This window comes from Cavia porcellus, unplaced genomic scaffold, assembly GCF_034190915.1.
Source record: "Cavia porcellus strain 051 isolate PalLab524CR breed Dunkin Hartley unplaced genomic scaffold, mCavPor4.1 scaffold_18, whole genome shotgun sequence".
Taxonomy (NCBI): domain Eukaryota; kingdom Metazoa; phylum Chordata; class Mammalia; order Rodentia; family Caviidae; genus Cavia; species Cavia porcellus.
The window spans coordinates 72,695,513-72,717,189 of NW_026947501.1; the positions used below are offsets into that span (position 1 = coordinate 72,695,513).

General features: G+C 45.3%; 1 protein-coding gene across 7 annotated transcripts in view; it reads right to left on the reverse strand.

Annotated features, from left to right (window-relative positions):
* Fam193a (family with sequence similarity 193 member A) overlaps positions 1-21,677 on the reverse strand; it is a 143,486-nt gene that overhangs the window by 16,588 nt on the left and 105,221 nt on the right. For all 7 annotated transcript variants that reach the window (XR_010040918.1, XM_063230366.1, XM_063230364.1 and 4 more), the window contains 6 exons: positions 21,000-21,251; positions 7,361-7,559; positions 6,154-6,426; positions 4,458-4,740; positions 3,631-3,814; positions 1,949-2,179 (listed from right to left, as the gene is read on the reverse strand). Coding sequence is in view for 6 of the 7 variants with exons in the window: in XM_063230366.1 (XP_063086436.1) it covers positions 1,949-2,179; positions 3,631-3,814; positions 4,458-4,740; positions 6,154-6,426; positions 7,361-7,559; positions 21,000-21,251 (1,422 nt within the window). In the remaining variant the exon portion in view is untranslated. The remainder of the gene's footprint in view (positions 1-1,948; positions 2,180-3,630; positions 3,815-4,457; positions 4,741-6,153; positions 6,427-7,360; positions 7,560-20,999; positions 21,252-21,677) is intronic.

Consider the following 21,677-nt stretch of genomic DNA (forward strand, 5'->3'; position numbering starts at 1 on the left):
CAAATGATACCTGTGATAGCCGAGCTGCACTTACCTCATCAACAGGCCATTGCAAAATGTGGCCCAAAAACTAGGTACCTCTCCCCACCCTCACAGACAGACAGAAGTCCCCACATATCTTCACTAGTGTGACAGAGCAAATGACTTCAGAAACAGCCAACACCAAACAGCATGTAAGAGACATCACTTTCTCTTAGTGGTCTACCTTGGGAAGAAACTAATTTCATTCCAAGTGAAGACTGCATTTTACTGCTGATGTATATCACAAGACTGTAAATGGAAAGTATTCCTTTTGTTTAGAAATAAAGCCACTGACTGAGGATTTAGCTCAGCAATGTAAGTAGCTGCCTAGCAAGCGTGAGGTTGTGAGTTCAATCCCCAGTATCAAAAAAAAAAAAAAAAAAAAAAAAAGAAAAAGAAATAAAGCCATTAAGAGTAAGGAGCAGTCAGGCATGGTGAGGCACATCTGTAATCCTAACACTTGAGAGGCTGAGGCAGGAAGATTGAAGATTTGGGCTACACAGTGAGTTTGAGAGCATTCTGGGTTACACAGTCATCGAAAGGCCCTGCTTCAACATTCAACACACAACACACAACACACACATACACACTCACACACAGCGAAAAGCATGACTTCTTTTATTATTAAACTCAAAAAAAGCTATTGCTTGGGAGAAACTTTGACAAAAACACTACCTTAAAACAGAACAAAAAGCACGCAAGGTCATGAGTCAATCTCCAGTACCAAAAAAGGTCCAAAACAAAATGGCCTAGTCCAAGTTTAAATTTTCATTATGAATGTGTTATTAGACATCTTACCACACATGTATACAGAAGTAGAGATTGAGAGTGAGAGACAAAGAGCATTTTGGTAAGTTGCCCAGGCTGGCTTCAAACTTGTGATCTTTCTACCTACACACCCTGAGTAGCTGGCACTACATATGTGTGCCACCATGCCCAGCTAGTTTTTAAAATATATAGAATATTTAAACAAAAAATTTAAAATATTTAAACAAAAAAATTATGGCTAAAACTTAATAATGATGTTTCTGGTAGTGACTGCAGGGCCCTGTGCATGCTAGGCAAACACTTTATCACTGAGCTACAACCTAGCCCCTACAATGGCAGGCTTTTAAAATTACTTGATGACTGAAGTAGAAATTATTTAAAAGCCTTGCTCTGTATGATAAAGATAAACCTTCTCCTGAGGATTCAGGGTCTGCCCATTGCCCACCATTGGATGTAGAGCTGCATCCCAGGGCTGGCTATGTGTCCACGCAGACTGGCTGGTGTCCTCTCTGCAAGGATTCCATGGGCTCCCCTGCATGCTGCTCTAGTACCTCATTGCTGCTGGGCCAGCAGCCACGCCCTTGAGTGAGGCTACATGAGTCTGTCCACAGGTGGACTATGCCTGGGGGTCAGGCCACAGCCCATGATGTGAGGGCCACCTAAGGAAGCAGGCTGGGCAGACAGCAGTGACAGGAAGTCATTCAAAGGAGACTGAGTATTCAGCTCAGCCTACAGCACCAGCTTCCCAACAAGGCTGCTTAAGTGACTCTTTGCCCTTGGTGACAATGTTACACACTAGCCTTATCTGAAATGCCCAATGCACCAAAAACAAAAGGGGCATGGGTGGTGGCTGCTGAGCCTGTGCCAAGAGGCTTTGCTGGGCCCTAGTCTTGATCCACAGCAAAGGCACCTTCACACCCTGTGGCTGAGGTGCAATCCCATTCTGTCCTATGGTCCTCCCTGTCAGAGACTCTACCACCCCACAACTGCCAGCACAGGCCCTGAGGGTGTTCTGGAAATTCAAACAAAGTGAGGTTTAAAACCCGCTTTCAGGTCAGGTGACCAGTCATCCAGGCAGCAGTTACCTGCTGCCCAGGTCTCATGTCCTGAGAACAACTTGCTGCTAAACTCATGCAGCACCCACAGAGCTACCACTCACCTTTCTTTGCTTGTGCCTGGCTCGCTTGGCTGCCCGCGTGCTGCTTACGGGCTTGGTTTCTGAGCTATTTATAAACTGCAACAAATCCTCTACCCTTCGATGGTCAACGATACTTTCCCGTTCTGAGATCTGATCCATTTTTTTAGGTTGCTCTTCTTTCCTCTTGGTCAGCCGTAAACGAAGTTTCTCCCTCATTTCTGCATAGTTTCTACTGGTTGGTGCAGCTGGAGGCTAAAACAAGTAAGAACACAACTAAATCAAGGTACAGATGTGAATGTAACACATTATGGAACATCCCTCTAAAACTATCCTGTTATTAAAAATTACTTAAAATATACTTGGCTCATCATGAAAAGCAACAAGATAAATAAATGGCACAAAACAGAAAAACCCATCTCTGTGTTACTTAAAAGTTGCATTTTGGCACCTACCTCTCTGAGGTTTTATGTATTTATGAAAATCTGGAAAGACAAATATAAATGCATTTTTTAAACTGGAAAGAGGCACTTACATACACTCCTTCACATCTTTATGTTTAGTATGTTTACCCTTTCATGTCAATGACCCTGTCTAGAGGGCCAGCGATATAGCTTAGTAGCACAAGTGCCTTCCTGGGCAAACACAAAGTCCCGAGTTTGATTCCTGGTACAAAAAGAAAAAAGAAAAAAAAAAAAAAAAAAGAACCCCCCCACCCCCTAAAACCAAAAAACCCCCACAAAACCCAAAAAACCAAAACCCAAGAAGCTTGTCTACAGTTATTCCAATCATTTAGAAGCTTCCTTTTCAGTGCTTCACTGCTCCCAGGCCTGTTACACTCTCTTTTGTTTTCTGGGCTTTTTTTGAGACAAGATCTCACTACATTGTCCAGTCTGGTCTTGAACTCACAAGGATTCTCTTGAGTGCTTGAAGTATTGCAGTGTATAGCCGTGCATGGTTTGTTATCACATTGTTTATTACTAAAACCATGTGCATGCTTTAGGAAATGTAGACTAATCTGAAGCAGGAAATAAAGACCAGCATGCCCTACATTTCCTACTAACAATTTATTACATCTCATATCTAGGTGTCCCTCACAAAGCCTCATGTGATCACAGGTGGGGCTTCCCGAGGCAGCTAGATCACGGGTGTGTGACACTCGGATTGAGGGTGCCCAACCCTGGGGGTGGGCAGCCTGGATGGTGTATGGGGTCAGAAGAAAGGCTGCTGCTGCTGCTTGCTCTGCGCCAGGCCACCTCACCTTAGAGCCAGCCAAGTATGGACTGAGACTGCTACAAACAGTGAGCCAAAAAATAAACCTCTTCTCCTGTAGCTCTGGGTATTAGCGATTTTGTCTCACAAGAAAAAAGTAACTAAGAGGGTGGTATTTGCCTGCTGAAATAGTAACTGCTGTGGAAAGATGGAAAGCAGTCGATGTATCAACACCTTTCATATCCAGTCAATGAGAAGACTCAAATGTGCAAACAGCACTGCTCTAAATGGCCACACAGTATCCATGGAATGTAGTTTTTAGTAAGTGCTTCTACTTCATTGACTATTTAAAAAAAATCACAAACAAGTATGAAAATGTGGTGATGAAATGTTTAACATACAAGCTAGATGTGGAACTGCTACTTCTGAGTGTAACCTGGCTTGGTGCTGGGCCGGACGATTCCCGAGCAGCCGTGGACACCCACACCACTTACCCCTCCGTGCCCGAAGAATTCGCAGTAGCAGCAGTCACAGTACTTGCCCTCCTTCTGGTTGGTGGAGGTTGAGGTGCTGGAGCTGTGCTCAGAGCAGCTGTCCTCATCGGCACTCTCATCCCCATCGTCCTGCTGTGGGTCATACACGCCATTCTCGCAGCGGTGCCCCTCACAGTCAGGGTCACTACAAAGCCACACACAGCTGTCAGCAGTTGCCTGCCCAGGAGGCTCAAACTCCGCAGTATTCCTGACCACTTCGTAGAGCAGCCACATGTGGCTCCAAGTCCACATGGTCAGCAGGGATGGCTGGCACACATGCACAGCGGTCATGTAGGCGCTCAGAAAGCATCCCTGAGCAAGTACACAGGCTCCCCACATGTCTTCTCTGTTTGCATTGCCTGCCCCTACTTCTGAGGAGGCAGGACGGTTCCACATGGGCAAATTCAAGATAGTAAGAATGGCACACCTGTAATCCCCCAGTACTCAGGAAGCTAAGGCAGGAAAACTGCCATAAGTTCAAGGCCAGCTGAGGCTATACAGTGAGCTCAAGGACAGCCCGAACTTAGAAAAACCTGCTGACAGTGGTTTTTGCTCCACTCTACCGTTTATTCATCTTCAAATACTGCCCAATGGAGAACAAGTTAAAAATAAGGTGCACCCTCACATTGCCAATGGTCAGATATAGCCTTGACCCCTGAAGGGCTGTGGCTGCTGGGCCTCTACTAGTTCCTGGGCAGCACTGGCAGTAGCCCCAGTGGACAGAGTCCTGAGGTGCAGCACTGAGTGCACAGCCTTGCCAGCCCGCCCCTGGATCCTGGGTGCCTCACCTGCAGACGCTGGGTGGGGCGCTGATGGAGCCGTCTGTGGTGGAGGATGGCGGGGCCACAGGGGCAGGACAGAAGCTCTTGCGTGTGTCTGCAAAGCTGGGAGCTGTGGTTGCAGTTTTGGGGAAAGTTGGGGCTGTAAGATTTGCAAGGTGAGGCGTGGAGGCTGGAGAGAGCGCAGCAGGAGAGAGGGTGGGGAGCGGGGCTGGGCCCGTGGGGCTGTTCCTGGGAGCAGCAGGTGCAGAGTGCCTGTGGTCCTCCTTGTTGATGCTGTGAAAGACGTCACCTGTGCAGAGACATGAGCGACACTGCCATGGCTGAGAGAAAGACTCTCCTATTTCCTTTCATTACATTTTCCCCAACATTTTGTTGTGAAAATGATATTCAGACCTAATGCCCTTGCTGATCTGTCATGATTAATGTCTTACTGTGCACACAGGTGTGCATATACTTTGGCCTCCCATCTGAGGAAGCTGTATTCACCTGAGCCCAGCTCTGCTGCTGAGACCTGGGTGGCCTTCTGGGCTGTGCTCTCCAGCCAACAGGCTGCCCACTTCCCAAAGCCTTCACAACTCCTGCTAATCTAGCCTCTTCTTTTCTCCTTTCGTAAGATGGACAATTTTTAACAGGTTCATTGTGCACCAATCTGGATTTGTCTTGTTTCACTGGATTTGGATGAATCGTTGTGGGTCTGACTCCGGAAAGAGTGGGTGTGAGCCTTCCTCACCACGTGATGTCATCAGGAAGCACTGGACATCTTTTGTGTGGCACTGCTATGAAGCACAGGGTTGCCAGCTTCCCTCTGTCCCATGCCAGTCTTATGGTGCTGCCTTTGGACAGTGGAAATGTCATGCTTCCCAGGCTCAATGGTTTTCTCTTTTGTCTTCTTTCTTTTTGGGGTGTTAGGGATGGACCCCGGGAACCTAAATGCTAGGCATGCACTCACCACTGAGCCACAGAGCTACCTGCCAGCCCAAAGTACAGTGTTTTCAACACCCCCCTCCCCCAATTCGGCTGACCTGAAGAGCTACTGTGCTGCTGGCTGCAGAGTGGTAACTTTCTGTCCTCAGCACACACCAAGTAGTGGTGTGATCTGTGAAAAAGAGCTTCTTCACCCACAGAGGTCATCTGAACATCTGCACAGATTCCTGACTTTCTCTGAGCACCAGAATCTATCACATCAACATTGGCCCTGCAATAAGGTGGTCTACAACTATTCTTTCTGATGGTCAAACTGCACCGACTTTGGCAGGTAGGGACCCCTCCAGCCACCTCCCCTGTCCTTTAGCATCACTCTGGGGCTCCTAGTGCCTCTGCTTTCAGGCCCCTCTCACTGTTAGTAAACTGATCAATGTTTGAGTGACAGGTTGGCTGATAGGCAGTCTTTGGCTCAGGGCTTTCCTAAAGCAGCTCTGGGGAACCCGCCATGCACTTAGACAGCAAGGGCCTCTTCATACCTCAGGATTGGGAGTGTGGAAAAAGGAGATGAGTGAGTGCTGCAGAGCCAGAGCCAGGCACTTAGGGTGACAGCTAAGCTCTGATCAGGAGCACCTGCAGCTCTGACTACTTGTGTGGCTCCGGCACGGCAACGACAGTGACACACAGGAGAGAAAGGACGCAAGCCCAGTGGCTGCAAGGGTCTGGGCTGGGGGCCATACCTATTGAAGGAGGTCTGTTAGATGACACTTTGAACTCTTACCTATCGAAGGAGGTCTCTTGGACGACACTTTGAACTGGCTGTTGCTTGACTGCACTGTGGTGGCCGTGCAGGACACAGAAGATGTGGCAGAGGAGGTGGCCATGACAACTTTGTTTGCTTCCATAAAAGCATCTTGGAAATTGTACAAACACTTCTTTTTTGCAGCATTTTTTTTTTCTTTATTATCCAAAGCTATGGATGCTTCACTGCTTGGCGGAGGTGGAAGAGCTTCAGGTCTTGTTTCTGAGAGTGCTGGTCCTAATATATCACTTCCTTCAGAGAAGAACAGGAAAATTAGAGTTTCTAAAACAGCTTATAGCGAAACCCTGCAGGGCAGGCTAAGGACTGAACATGGGGCTGCCACTGAGTCAGGACTCCTCTGGGATGATGCCGGAGAACCAGTCTTTACTCTAAGGGGGAAAATTTATTGAGCATCTACTATGTGCCAATCCCTGTGCCAGGTGCTTTACAAAGTTACTTAACATCTCAAAACTACTTTCTGAGTTTGGTTCTATTATTCCCATCCTAAAGATGAAGAAACTGAGGCTTAGAGAGGCTAAGCAACTTGCCCAAAGTCACACAGCTAGAAATCCTTTCCAAGCACGTTATCAGGATGTCAAGTCTAGCTTCTGTTCTGAGCGCATGCGGGGTGGGGGTGGGAGGCAAGGGGCTAAAGCAGCTTGAGCTACATGAAGACAGAGGTACCAGCCCCTCCTCAGGTGCTTGGCCCTGTGGTGGAAGTTACAGCTGAGCCTCAGCAGCTGAGGCAGGTGGGGAGGAAGCAGCTTGTTAGAGGGGAGAGATCCCATTTGGGTCAATATAGAAACCAGAGAGAGGAATGGAGTCACTGTGCTCCAGTGAGCTGTGGCACTTCCCCTTTCCCTGTGCTCTGGGCAGAGGTATGGCTGGTACCAGAGCCTGAAAACTAACAGCTAGGAACAAGCCCCGGAGTGGCTCACTGTGCTGATAAGCAGCTGGAGTCCAGCTCAGCAGAGTGGGACAAAGCTCTGTGTGGTCAGTGCGGGGGGCCTGAATGCCCAGTGTGAAGGCATGGAGTGGGGGATAGGCCCTCAGGGGCCTCCTGCTGCAGGTGGAGGGCTGGGGGCAGCAGGTGTCCTGCTGCATTTGGGATCTCACAGGAGACTATACCAAGCTACTGGGCTCAGGTCATTTTAAAATCTTAAGAAAGTTTTAACAAATTCCTTACCAGAAATTGTATCTGGCAAGAAAGTGCCAGGATTCCAGTTCTTATCATTCATCACTTCTGATCCCCAAAGACTTAGAAATTTAGAACTATTCCACTCTGGAGTATTCCCAAAACAGCTCGGATAAATATGGTCTTGAAGAGATGCATTGAATACCTGATGCTTATTTGTGTGATTCTGAACAGGTGCTGGCGGTAAAGCCTACAAAAAAAAATTTTCTAATCACATATCAAAATTAATATTCTGCTTACCTAAGTAGTTCATCTATAAACAGATAACTATGACTGTAACCTTGTGGGATGTGCCCCCATGAGCTGGTGCCCACTGGCAAGTACCTCTCACAAAGCCCCATGCAGCTTGTTTATAAGACCAGAGATGCAGGTCCATCTGCAACCAGCAGTGTATTTCAAAAGCAATGATATCTCTGGACAACTCAGTAGGCTCTGACACTGCCATCTAGTGACATTTCAAATGTGGCTCAAGTGCCAATGGCGGCTTCTTATCTGACATTTGAACAATCACTGCTAGGAAGTCTACTTGGAATCCCTGATGAGAATGGTCCACCCTTCCATTAACCTCAAACCTAGGAACCCTGCAGCATAGCATGCACTAATGGAATTCCATGGGCAATTCCAAGCCGAGGTCCCAGCCAGCTGGTCTGGGCCCCAGGGGTAGGCCTGTGTGGAAGGCACTTAAGGGTTGACAGGTGGCCAGCAGCACACATGTTTTACCCCGAGCTGCACACACCTGGAGTTCCTGAGCTTTTTCTGCCCTACCCTGTGCCCGGGCCCAGCCCTGGCAATCTGTCATCCCCATAGTCATACTGCTTGGCAGCCTGCATGTGGGCTCTCGCCAGTCCCTTCCCTCACAGCAGCCAAGTGATGTCTACTGAGTGCCACTGCCCTGCTTAGAGCGTCCAGATGGGTTCTTGCTGCTTCTGGATACTCAACACCCTTCCCATGGCTGCATGAGACCCTGAGGGACTGGGCTGGCCTCCGCTCTCCTAGACACATAGATGTTCCCACTCAGGACTTCAAACCCGCAAGAGCTTCTCCATCTTGACCTATTTATGCTGTGTCCATGTTCTTTTTATTGGGGGTTTCACCCACTCACACTGGCCTCAGCCCAGATGTCCCTGTCCTAGAGTAGATGCCACTGCCATCTGTGCTCCCACAACTTAAAGACTCACACCCAGGACCAAGGCAAGCCCTATTAAACCCACTGAGACCCCTGATCTTCCCTCCTCACTGACCACACTTAAATGCAAGGCATCTGCAGCCCACTGGTTCATGGCTGGACCCCTAAACCATAGATGCCTTGCAAGGGGATGGGACATCTAGCTCTTGGCCCTGCTGACCATCCCTGGTCCTTGAGAGACAGTCTTCCCTTGGCAGGATTTAGGCACTGCTGAGCAGGTAAATGCCCAGTAGGATCCTTGCTACAGGTTTGCTGTTGGGAAGAATCCCTTGCGATCCTGTGGCCCAAGACAAGAAATGAGCAGGGAGGCCTGGGAGTGGGGTATTCCCAATTGCAAGGGATGGCTCAGGTGACTCCTAGGAGGCTGCATGGGGCAAATGAAAAAAGGGAAGAGGGCAAAGGCTAGGGACTGGCCATGTATGTGAACAGTAGGGCCATATCAGAGGTAACTGTGTGACTTCTGAATGGTGTGGGAGTTACAGGAGGTCTTAGGCAGCAGGGGAGATGATCTGATTAGACTTTTATCAGAAAGATCAATTTGTGACAGTTTGGTAGATAAAAAGAAAGGGAAGAAAGAGTCTGAAGGAGTTAGTTATGGGATGAGAAATGAGGAAGTGATGGTAAAGAAGGGGAAGATGAGAAAAGGAGGGACTCTGAAGTTACCAGACAGAGAGGGACTGAACATCCAGTTCAGGGACTACAGAGGACATGGTCAGTGACACAGAGCTGATTTGAACTTGAGTCCCACCTCTCAGACTTTGACTAGCTGTGTGACCATAGGCAAATCACTCACTCTTTTCATGCTTTAGTTTGCTCATCTATAACCTGGCAGGCAATACCTACCTCCAGGGTTCTGCTAAGATTCAGCACCTGCCTGACCTGCAGGAAGCAGGCAGTGAAGCAAAGGTGGGGCTAAGACTATGTCTCTGGACACAAACCAACTGACTGACCCAATCCTCCAGCTGTACCCACTCTTTCACATGCTTCCAGCAGAGAGGAAGCAGGCAAGAACTCCCGTCAGGCCCCTGACAAAGCTCAGAATATGCCCTTACCTTCAGGGACTTAGAGAGGTGGGGAGAGCAGAGGCTGGGGCAGGATACTCAGAACACGGGAACAGACAGTCCTCAGGACGACAGGGCCTGAGCTAGCTGTTCTGGTAGGAAAGCCCCAGGGAGTAAAGAAAACCACTTCAACAAACACTAGGTTCTTTACAGTGGAAAGCTGCATGCTGCTTTGCTGAGAGTAAGTGATGCAAATTAGCAGTCTTGGGGGCCTTTTGCTCAGTGTAATACAGCCTGCTTTTCTGTACTCTTGATTCTGGAGAAGCGGTCCATCTTGCTGCCCCAGCAGGTAAGATATGGCCGGTGGCAGCAACCTAAGCACTTCCAGAGTCTCCTTTCACACACAGCTGTGCACTGTCAGGGTTCACCTCTGGGAAGGTGGTCCAGCCATGTGGGCTCAACCACACTTAGCTCCATGTGCTCTTGCTTTCTCTTCAAAGATAGAGTCCAGTCTCCTACTCTGCAAAGCCAGCCTGAGGCTTCATGATCTCCCTCTCCAGGGCTACTTTTCTGTCTGCATCCTCAAGTTAAATTAGTTATGACACAGTATTCTGAGCTGTTATTTTCATATTTTTGTCTCCTTTTTAGGTTGCAAAATTCTTTGAAACCATGCACCTGAATTAACTGATTTTGTTTTTCCTAAAGCATAGCACAAGGCCTGGCACATACTGGGTGTTCAATAAATGGTTGTCTGGAGGAATAAGCTACCAATTTTACAGGAATAAGTTAACACTTCAGAAACCCACCTACTCAAAAAGAAGACCCAGTTGTAGAGACGGCATGCAAGGTGTGGGGATCAACATCAAAATAAGTTGTGTTGTTTCACTGGTTTGGTTCAAGATGCCTATAGAGCTCAGCAGCTCCAGGGTTTCTTTCAGAATAAAATGTCACCTGGCAACTAGATCACTTTGGGCCATGCTTCACCCAAGCACTAGTGAGTCCATGATAAAGCCTGATGGTGGACAACAGACTGAACTAGAACACTGATTTCACTGTTTACACAAACCCACAAATCTTCTATTACTCAAAATTTCTGAACTGCCCTCCATTTCAGACAAAAGAAGTAATTCATAGGAAGGACATTTCTATTATAAGGGAAAGCTCTGACACAAAAGCCAACACCAATGAAAACTTCTGCTAAGCACGTTCTGATCCAAGTGGGTTCAGCACTCACTCTACCCTGATACCAGGCTGGACACCAGGGGCATGGAGTAAAAAATGACAGGCAAAGACAGGGAGGGAGGGTGGGGATAGAGAAGTTGACCCATATATCCCAAGGAACAAGAGTTCAGACGAGTGGCTCTATTCTATTTCTGCCTAACCAAGACTTTTCAATGTTGCTCTCAGAGACGTAAATAGGCAAAGGGTCACCTTGCTAGTTCTCAGGCTGGAAGAGCCAAACACTACTTCTAAAATACCATACAGATCAAAAATCGAATGATTTCCAAGTCACAATCTATTTAAGTCCTATTTTCCTCACAGCAGTGCCACTCTATCCACCCTGCCCACCAAAGCATACACATGAGCATATGCTTTAACTATTTTTGTTATAGCTTCTATCTAGATGTTCCCTAAAGTCTCACGTCACCACAGGTGGGGACTTTTGGAGCTGATGGACTAGGGTTTATGAATGGTGGATTATGGGTGTGATACTAGGATTAACCCTGGGTATGGCTGGCACCAATCACTAGGGTTGCAGCCTGGGTGCAATATAAAGGGACAGAAAGAAGGCACATGACTGGTGATGCTGTGGCTGCTTCTGTTGCTGCCTGCTGCCTTCTATCTGCCCTGACACAAGCTGTTTCTCCTTTGCGATGCCCCTCTGCTATCCCACCCTGCCTTGATGCCAGCCAACTATGGACTAAAACCTCTACAATAGGTGAGCTAAATAAACATTTCTTTGTATTAGGTATTTTGTTCCAGTAACAAAAAAAGTAAGACCATTTTCAACACAATTGCAGCAGTTGTGTATACACCTTGGGGTTAACTTGGACAGACGCATACTCCAGACCACTTATCTAAGAAGGGACTGAGACACCAGCTGGCCCACCTCCCACTCTAAGGCTCTTTTAATGCACTGAACTCACAAGAGTCAGAACCTAGGGACCATTATCAGTTTTCCCTAAGTTCCCAGTGAACAATTCAAGACATTTCCCCCCTTCATACTGTACCATGTTTTGCTTAGTATAATGATTATGATGAGCTGGGCATGGTGGCTCACACCTGTAATCCCAGCACTCGGTAGGCTGAGGTGGGAGGATCATTTCGAGTTTGAGACCAGCCTGGGCTACAAAGTGAGCTCAAGGCCAGTCTGAATTGCATAGCAAGACCCTGTCTCAAAAAAGACAAAAAAAAAAAAAAAAAAAAAAAAAAGATTATGTTGGATAAAAAGACAAGATTTAAAGGTAGAAGCCTTGGGTTCTGATACAGATTTTGGCCCTGCAGAATGGTAAACTAGCAGCCCCAGGCCAGGGAGAAATCTGCCGGAGGAAGGGCAGGTAGGGTGTGAGGAGCAGGCAAACCTCCTACCCAGCTCACTTATGCTCTGGGGCAAGGCTCAGTCTGACTACAGAACTCTGCACCTGCACAAACACCTCAGTAATGAAATGTTAGGACAAGGGCAAAGGACACACAGTAGGAACAGGTAGTAAGAGGTGAAGGGAAGGGAGGCTGCACAAGGGCACACATGACACATCAGTGACTGAGTGATGTGGGGACTGAGACTTGCCCCGAGGGAGGTAGCTGGATTCTCAAGAGGAGGGTCAGTACTACCCTACACCTGCATCAGCAGACAAAAATCCTCTCTTAAGTAAGTACCCTATCCAGGGCCTAAGAGGATTCCAAACTCAACAACACAGGTGTGATTTCGTGATAAAAAACTACCCATATCAAGAAAAAAGCATTCTTGAGTGATATCAATGGGAACAGTAAAAACAGACTTAGGTTTCATTCAAGGTTTCCTCAAGGTTTCATTCAAACACAGAATGACTTCAGTCAGGAATGCACTCTGAGGCAGGAGGGTCACGGATCTGAGATCAGCCTGGACAACTCAGTACACTCCTGTTTCAAAAGGACAAAAGTGCAAAGACCATGGGCTCAATCCCCAGTGAATATGCCACCAACTGTGTAAATGTTTAGGGAAAGATGAAATAATAAAATTAGGCAGGATTGGAGATGTAGCTCTTTAGTGGTATGTTTGCCTAGAATGCAAAAGGCCCTGGGATCGACCTCCAGTAAGGAGAAAAATCAAGGATCAAAAAAATAGAAAAAGTTGCTGGGCAGATTTGAAAAAATAAATTAAATCTTAGAAATAAGAATTAAGAGTTGTAGGTCAGGGGTTTAGCTTAGTGGCGTAAGTGCCTACCTGGCAAGTACGAGGACACGAATTTGATCCTCAGTACCAAAAAAACAGAATTACAATTGTAATTAACACACGGGCAGATACAATATCATTAGAAAATCACTGACCTGGAAGACTGATCCAAAAAGAAAGCTGTCAGAAGCAAGAGTGAGAGATAAAAAGCTGAAGAATCGAAGGAGCTTCAGGTACAAGAACACATGAAATTTAAAAGAAATCCAATCAGAGATTATGAGAGCCACAATGGGACCATCTGGAGAATTTGGACACAGAAACAAGGGACAGTGACTGGAAAGGGACCCTAAAATGACTAATACACTAAGGGCTGCACATCAGAGCAGAGAAGGGAAGAAGCACTGATAGTGTGAGCACTGCACAGACATAAAGGGTGCCCAGGAGAGGCTCAGCAGCAGAGTGGACACAGCCAAGGAAAGACCCAGAGCTGTAAAAGACACCAACTGAAACTTCTTACATGGAAATACACAGAGAACAATAATTAAAAAAACAAAGGCAAAGACAACAGCCCCAAACAAAAACTCACTACAGTCAAACATCCAAGAACAATATTATGAGGCAAATAGAATGCCCGAAGGAATGAGTGAAGAAATACTTAAGTAGCTGGGTGTGGTAGCGCAGAGTCTGTAATCCCAGCACTGAGGAGGCTGAGACAGGAGGATCCTTGCGTGTTTGAGACCAGCCTGGGCTACAAAGTGAGCTCAAAGCCAGAGTGAACTGCATAGTGAGACCTTGTCTCAAAGAGACAAAAAAGAAAAAGAAAAAAAAATTCTTGAAGTAATAATAGCCAAAACTCTCCAAAGTTAAGGACAGACACCAGAGATTCAAAAAGTTCAGAGGGTATAGCAGAATAAGTTCCCAAAGCCACATAAACACAGGCATGTGGTATGAAGACTAGGAAAACCTGACGCAAGAGACAAACTGGAAAGCAGCCAGAGGTAGGTGAGGCAAAAGCATTTTTACAAAGACAAGGAAAAGAACTACAAAGGGCATCTGTCAGAAGCTATGCAGGTAAGGGAAGAGGAGAGTTACGTATCTCAAGCATTTAAAGAAAAATAACCACCAACCTAAAAGTGTGCACCCAGTGAAAGGATCCTTCAAAAATGAAGAAGGGTTGGGGATTTAGCTCAGCAGCATAAGCACCTGCCTTGCAAGCGGGCGGTCGTGAGTTCGATCCCCGGTACCAATTAAAACAAAAAACAAAGTTAAAAAATGAAGAAGAAATAAAGACTTCTTCAGACAAACAAAACCGAGGGGACTCATTGTCAGCATTCTAGTCCTGCAAGAAATGTTCAGATGGAAAGTAACGTAGTTGAGACCCTTGGTTTTATATAAAGGAAGAATAACAGAAAGGAATAAAGGTAAGACAAAACCTTTGGCTTGTCAATAACTGTCCTAAAATATAATGATTTCCAGTGCTAACAGCCACATCCCTGAGTGATCAAGCCATGGATGAGGACAGTAGTGACAGGGTAACAGGAAGGACAGGAACATCACTAAAACCATCTGCACTCTGCATGATGCTCTACAGTGTTATCTGAAGGATGCTTAGACTGAAATAAATGTTGTGTAGCTGGGTGCAGTAGCCTACACCTATAATCATAGCTACTCTGGGGGTTGAAGTAGAAGGATTACAAGTTTGAGGCCAGCTTGGGCAACTTATCAAGACCCTGGCTCAAAAAATAGTAAGAGCTGGGGATGTAGCTCAAGTGGTAGAGCACTCCTGGGTTTAATACTCAGCTTTGGACCAAAAATAAAATAAAATAAAAGTCTAATCTAACCTCTAGGACAACTGTCAAAAACAAGTTTAAAGGTAAATATAATTGATGTACTGAAGAGGAGATAAAATGGAATCACGAAACACTCAATTAAAAAAGAAGAGAATGAAATTGGGTGTGGTGGAACACCCCTGTAATCCCAGCACATGGTGATGGAGACAGGAGGATGGGCCCAAGTTGAAGGCCAGCATGGGTGACATAGTGAGTTTAAGGTCAACCTGGACTGTAATAATGAGACCCTGTCTCAAAATACCAAAAAAGAGAAAGAAATGGAAAAAAAGAAGAGGGAATCAACCCCTAGAAATGAATAGCAAACAGTGACAAACATAGATGATACGAAACTAACATCTACAATCATTTCGTGGGTCTACAAGGTTTCCTAATGGGGGAGGGGAGAAGTTGTGATAGGGATCCAAAAGTTCCCCAAATGACTCACTGTCCTGAAGGTCTGGGTGCCAGGTGAAGGGTCTTTGGAAAATCAATGGATCATGAGGGAGTCATCTCACCCATAACCCACTGTAGAGTTCATGGCTTGAGTAGGCTAAAGGGAGGGGTCTCACTTGGGGGAAGGAGGACACTGGAGGGTTAAAGCTCAAGGGTGTGTCCTGTCCCTGCTTATAGTTTCTGCTCTTTCTGCCTCAAGGTAAGATGCTCTGCCCCACCATGTTTCCCTCCTCAAAGCCTGGCTCACCCCAGGCCACAAACAACAGAGCCAGCTGACCATGGACTGGGAACTGAGACCAGGAGTCAAAATCCACCTTTCCTCCCTCCTCTAAGTTGTTCATGTTAAGTACTTTTGTCACAGTGACAAAAGCTAACAGTAGGAAAAAAAAAAACTTTAAATGTCAATCAAATAAATTAATCAATGAAAAAAAAAGAGGGCAGAGAATATGAGGAACAAGACCTAACCACATGTACCCATTAGAAACCTACTGAAAGATTTGCAAAGGAAACAACCAATGGATCAAAGAAGAAATCACAAAGCAAACTAGAAATAATTTGGGAGGTAAATGAAAATGAAAGCACAACACAACCAAAACATATGGAATACAATGAAAACAAAGACTGAGGTGGAAATTTATAGCAATAAACACTTACATTAAAAATAATAAAGAGGGTTGCAGCCAGATAGCTCAATGGAAGGATGCTTGCCTTAGCACGCTTGAGGTGCTGGTTTCAATTCCCAACTGGGAGTGGGGAAAGAGAAAGATTCCAAATGAACAATCTGATTTTGAAAGTTCAAGAATGAGAAAACGAACAAACAAGGGTTGGAGGTATAGCTTAGTGGTCAAGGGTTCTCTTGGAGATTCAAGGCACTGGGTTTCTCGTTCAGGACTGCAAACCAAAACAAAAATAAGACGATGCATGCTGGTAGTCAGAAGGCTGAAGCAGCAGGTTCACTGTAAATTTGAGGCCAGTGTGGGCTACATGAGTTCAATGCCAGCCTAAACTACATAGTGAGACCCTGTCTCAAAACAAACAAACAAAATCAAACCTCACCCCCAAAAAACAACAAAAACACAAAACCATAGCTAGAAGATGGAATGGAATAATGAATTAGAAGTGGGATAAATTAAACAAAAAAGAAAAACAACAGAAAATATCAATTAAACTAAAAAATAGACCAAGAGATGGACTGAGAAAAAAAAAGAGGACACAGGTTACCAAAATTAGAAGTGAAGAGGAACATGATTTCACAGTGTGGACCTAGAATGTCCCCTTAAAGCTTCCTGTGCTCAAAGGCGTGGCTTCTGACAGTAACTGGATCATGGGCTGCTGTAGTCATCAGAGGGTTCATGTGCTCCCTCAACTTGAGCCACTGGTGCTACACGCCCAAATGTCTAACAAAATGACTAAAAAGCTGCCTGACAGGGACAGTCATCATGTACCACAGTGGTTCAGTCTGCTCAGGAGCAAGATGTACAAATGACAGCCCTGTAAGAACATGGTTTTTGGCTTTTTTTGTACTGAACATGTTAATTGGCTGACAAACCCATAGCTGAATTGCTATTGGGAGGTGGAGTGTAACTGGTGCGAGGTAGGGGTATTTATGTCCCTCTCTCTTCTCCCTGCTTCTTGGCCTCCACAATGAGAGCCTCTTTCCTCTGGGGAAAGCCCTCTGTTACGCCATTACTGTGTCTGAGCCTGTCAACTGTGGGCTGCAACTTTTGAAACTTCGAGCCAAGATAAACCTTGTCTTTAGGTATCGTGGTGGCTCACACCTGTAAATCCCAGCAATCGAGAGGCTGAGGTGGGAGGGTCGTTGTGAGTTCGAGACCAGCCTGGGCTACAAAGTGAGCTCAAGGCCAGCCTGAACTGCATAGTGAGACCCCGTCTCAAAAAAGACAAAAAAATAAAAATAAAAAATAAATAAATTGTAGTTATCAGGTATTTTGTCCCAGTGAAAAGAAAGAGACTAAAACACTACTAATGCTGTAGAAAGAAAAAGGATTATAAAAGCCATGAACACCAAGAACAAATGAATGCCAATACACTGGATAATGCCAAGAAGGACCCCTAAGAAAACAATGCCAAGCAAGACCAATCCATGACCAAACAAAAAAATCTGAACAGTGCCTCATGTATAGTTAGCAAAGACATTAACTCAGACATCCCAACCTCCCTAGACCTGGTGGCTTCTTGAGTGAATCCTGTCAAATATTTATAAAAAACAGTCCTTACCAAACTTTGCCAAAAATACAAACTGGAAAAAGAAATTACAAGAGCACTGCAGATTAGCATGAACACTGACCAACTGTGTGGGGAACTCGGAAGACCCGCATGCTGACAGACAGTAAAGACTACGTTCACGGGTTTCAGATGTAAACTGGACTCCACTGAGAAATTGGACTGGAAGCCAGCTCTGGTGAAGAATTTGTTTAATTTCACCAATGCCCTAAGACTTCAAAGGAGGCTGAGTTTAGAGGTAGTGATGGAACTAGTAAGAGGAAATTTCAAGACAGCGTAACACGTTAGCTGTGGCATGCTGTTAGTGGCTGCTTTTAGTCAGATTTACAATGAGAACCAGGAGTAAAATGTATTCTCAAAAGATCCGAAAAACATGCAATTTGGCCAGAAAGGAAGCAAGTGTAAAGCTGAAGCCCAAAACAAGGTGTAGCAGCTAAACAAACTAAGGCCATTAAAAAGAAGCAAGTGCTCTGCACTGTGCTAACAGAACAGATACTTGACAGCAGCTCAGGGACTGACCAGATTCCACCTACTGCAAGTGTAGGAGTAGGAGCTCACGAACTCCTTGGAGACTTTGCTTTCATAAAATAGCACCAAAGCGTTCTACTCGTTCATTACCTTTTTTTTTCTGCAACTACTTTAAACTTTTAAATAACTTACATCTCAACATAAAAATGAAATGTATTGCTGGTATAAAAACATCTATAAACAGAATTAGTGTTTAAGTTGGTTTTTTTTTTTTTTTTTTGGTCTTTTTGGGACAGGGTCTCACTATACAGTCCAGGGTGGCCTTAAGCTCACTTTGTAGCCCAAGCTAGTCTTCAACTCACAATGATCTTCCTGCCTCAGCCTCCCCAGTGCTAGGATTACAGGCAGGTGCCACCACACTCGGCTAAATTGTTTTAATTTCGAGAAAATGAATTTTTCCTCCCTCCCTCTCTCTCTTCTCCAATACTGGGAATTGAACCGAGGGCTTTTGCACTGACCTACAACCCTAGTCCTTTTTGGTTTTGAGGCAAGGGCTTGTTGGGTTGCTAAATTGCTTGGGTTGGCCTCTAACTTGCAATCCTCTTGCCTCAGTGTCTCAAGTGGCTGCAGCTCCAGTTGTGTACAATCATGCCCAATGTAAGACAACTTTTCATAGTACTCATCCGAAATTTTTTTTGTATTAAATATTTATACACAGTGGCCAAAGTATAAATTACAAGAAAAATTAAAACCACTAAGACATGAAGTCTTAAAGGCAACAATCGTAGTTTTCCCAGTACAGAAACTCCCAAAAGCCCTAATGCTGTGGAAAGAGACACAGATACAGAGGGAGGAAAAAGAGCCTCAGTGGACACACCTGCCCTGTACTTAGCACCTACCCTCTCCCCTAAATACAACATTGGGAATGGCACACAGTGGCCTCCTGGCACTTATAAGAAATCTGTCCCATAAATGAAGCTGTTTGTCAAGCTCCCAGGGGCTGTCACACACTGTATATTTAGGTACGGACACAGCCACAGCATTCAAGCAGGTTATATCAATTCAAAAACTACTTTGCAAGATCTGGCAAGAAGCTTTTCATATCAGGCACAAGTGATCTTTTTGTGACATCTTATTTTTCCAAATAAAAAAGGCATCCAACAGATATATTTTAAATGATCTATGCACAATCATTAACAGCAAAGTGGTTGAAATAAGCACACATTATATTCCTAAGTTTCTACATGACCTCTCCACATATGGCTTAACTGCTGTATTTGCTTTCCTTTTTCAGGTACTTGGGATCAAATCCAAGGTTTTTGCACTGAGCTACCACTCTAGCCTTTTTAATTTTTTTTTAAACTTTAAGACTGGGTCTAGCTGAGTAGCTAAATTGTCCAGGCTGGGCTTAAACTCACGATCCTCTTGTCTCAGCCTCCCAGAGTGCTGGGATTATATGTGTGTGTCACCATGACTGGCTTATATTTGCTTTTCTACGTGTGAATCTTCCACACTGACCTATGGTATCCTATGGCATTAAAGTTAATATCAAAGAAAAAGGTATTAGGGTGGTTCTAAAAAATGTTTTTCTTTGCCTTTTCTTATATAAACCTCCTATAACATCCCAAGAAAAAGACAAAGACAAGGGAAAGAATCATCTTTTAACCTAGTGTGTCAATAAACTTTGAGAATAATCAACTTCATTACTTTACTTGAATATTTTCAGGAACTGATTCTTCAATAGCTTCAATCTGCCGAAGTATATAAAACAACATTCTGTAATGTAGGCCAGACCTTTGTTCAGGTAAGGTAAGAAGTGGGAGTGGACAGCTTCCCAAGCTTACACAGTCTCTAAGGAAAACAGGCCATAAAGACCATGAAAATAGCCTGTGACTGCCTACTTGAAGATGTGATTTGTTTTTTTTTTTTCATTTTTTTTTTGTCTTTTTCATTTTTATCGGTACCAAGGATCGAACTCACGACCGCCTGCTTGCAAGGCAGGTGCTTATGCCGCTGAGCTAAATCCCCAGCCCTGAAGATGTGATTTGAAACAGACTTTATGAATACAGACATCAGTGACGTTTCAAAGTGAGCAATATTCAACCTGACAACATCTAAACACACATTCAGGTATTGACAGGTGTGTAATGCTGTAATAGAACATGGTGTCTTGTTCTAGTCTTTTCTAAATCTGTGGTCCTAAACTCCCTACCTTTGCTACTTTTTAGCACATACACAAGGAGCACCCCCCTGCCATGCAAGAACCACAGGGAAGAAAGCCTGCAGCCTCAGTAGCCCAACTCAGAGTTATCTTTCACCTCCTCCAGCTGAGGACTACTACTCACAGTAACACTAATTAGAGTGGTGGGAAAAACTGCTTTTGATTGATTAGGACTAGCCTTGAACCAGGAATAACTAGTATACAAAGAAGATACAATGCAGTCAGAATTATGCTGAGTTAACAAAGGTACATTCAAAACAGAAAGCTATTTAAAATACAAAGAGTGACATCACCAAGTGTGAGATAACAAGTATGTGCCCAGGGCTTTCTAAGAAGAAATGCTTACAGATCAACAAGGAGCTCTGAGCACAGCTGCTCCTGCTCTCTTGCTCTGGGAGGATGGCTCCTAGGGCACTGCACTTCAAGCTTGTGTAGCACTATAAGGCCTTCATTTGCACACTAAAGATACATAACTGTTCTGACCTGGCAGAGGCTAGACAACGGCAGTGATCTTCCCCATATGAGGCATGCCCCAGAAAGCCATGAGCATATGAACAGACTTATATGAAAGGTCCCCAAATTCAGCATGTTAGTAACATTACCTAAAAATTCACTATGTTCTAGTTAATTGTGAATGAATAAACTATGAACTTCATGACTGGTTTTTACAACTGTGAAGGTTCAAAATGACAAGTACTTGAGAGAATGAAGTAAAAGCAAACATTTGCAGGCCTTTCCATTAAGAGCACACGCTGGCCTGTCCAAGTTGCCAACGGGTACATCTGTCTGGTTAAACACACACAACTACGGGAACTCAGTGATAGGTGGGCTCTCAGGCCTTCTTGCCCAGCTTACCTTACTGTGCGTGAAGGGGGGCGCAGTGTATAAGGTGGGGTGGATGAGAGGGCGAGGCAGGTGTGGGACGGTGTGCAGGGGCACATGGCCATGGATGTGGGGATACAGGTGCAGTGCAGGGTGTGTGGGCTTCTCAGGGCTCAGGAACTGGTGACCAGGAGGAAGGGCTCCAGCCGTCATTGCCGATGCCGTCAGCCCCGAGGCTTCTTGTTTACAAACATGACATTCACAAATATTTGGAGCTTGTTCAGCCTAAAAGGAAAGGAAAGAAAAGAAAAGAAAAGGCACTCATTTAATGTGAAAGAAACACGCTGTGAGTTTAGTCAGTCTGCTGCACTCTGACAAGTAGTTAAGAGGCGGGGAAAAAAGATGCAAATGGGTCTCATCCCTGGGCCCTCCCTGGAGGGTTTGGAGGGACTGCAGAGACTCAGCTGAGGTACCAGCCAATGATCTGGGTCCCTGGGCTAAGTGAGAGGACAAGGAGCCAAGAAAAGACAACAGAATGGTGAGAAGAGGCTAAGACCAAGGAACAAAAATGAGTGGCTCTGTTCTACTCTCCCTTGTTGGGCTTGCACTGCTCAATCCAAACGGCAAAGATCTCCACACAGCCACTGAGAACGAAGTGGAGAGGCCGGCAGCTTGATGAACAAATGTAAAACTGACACAACCGGTGAAGGC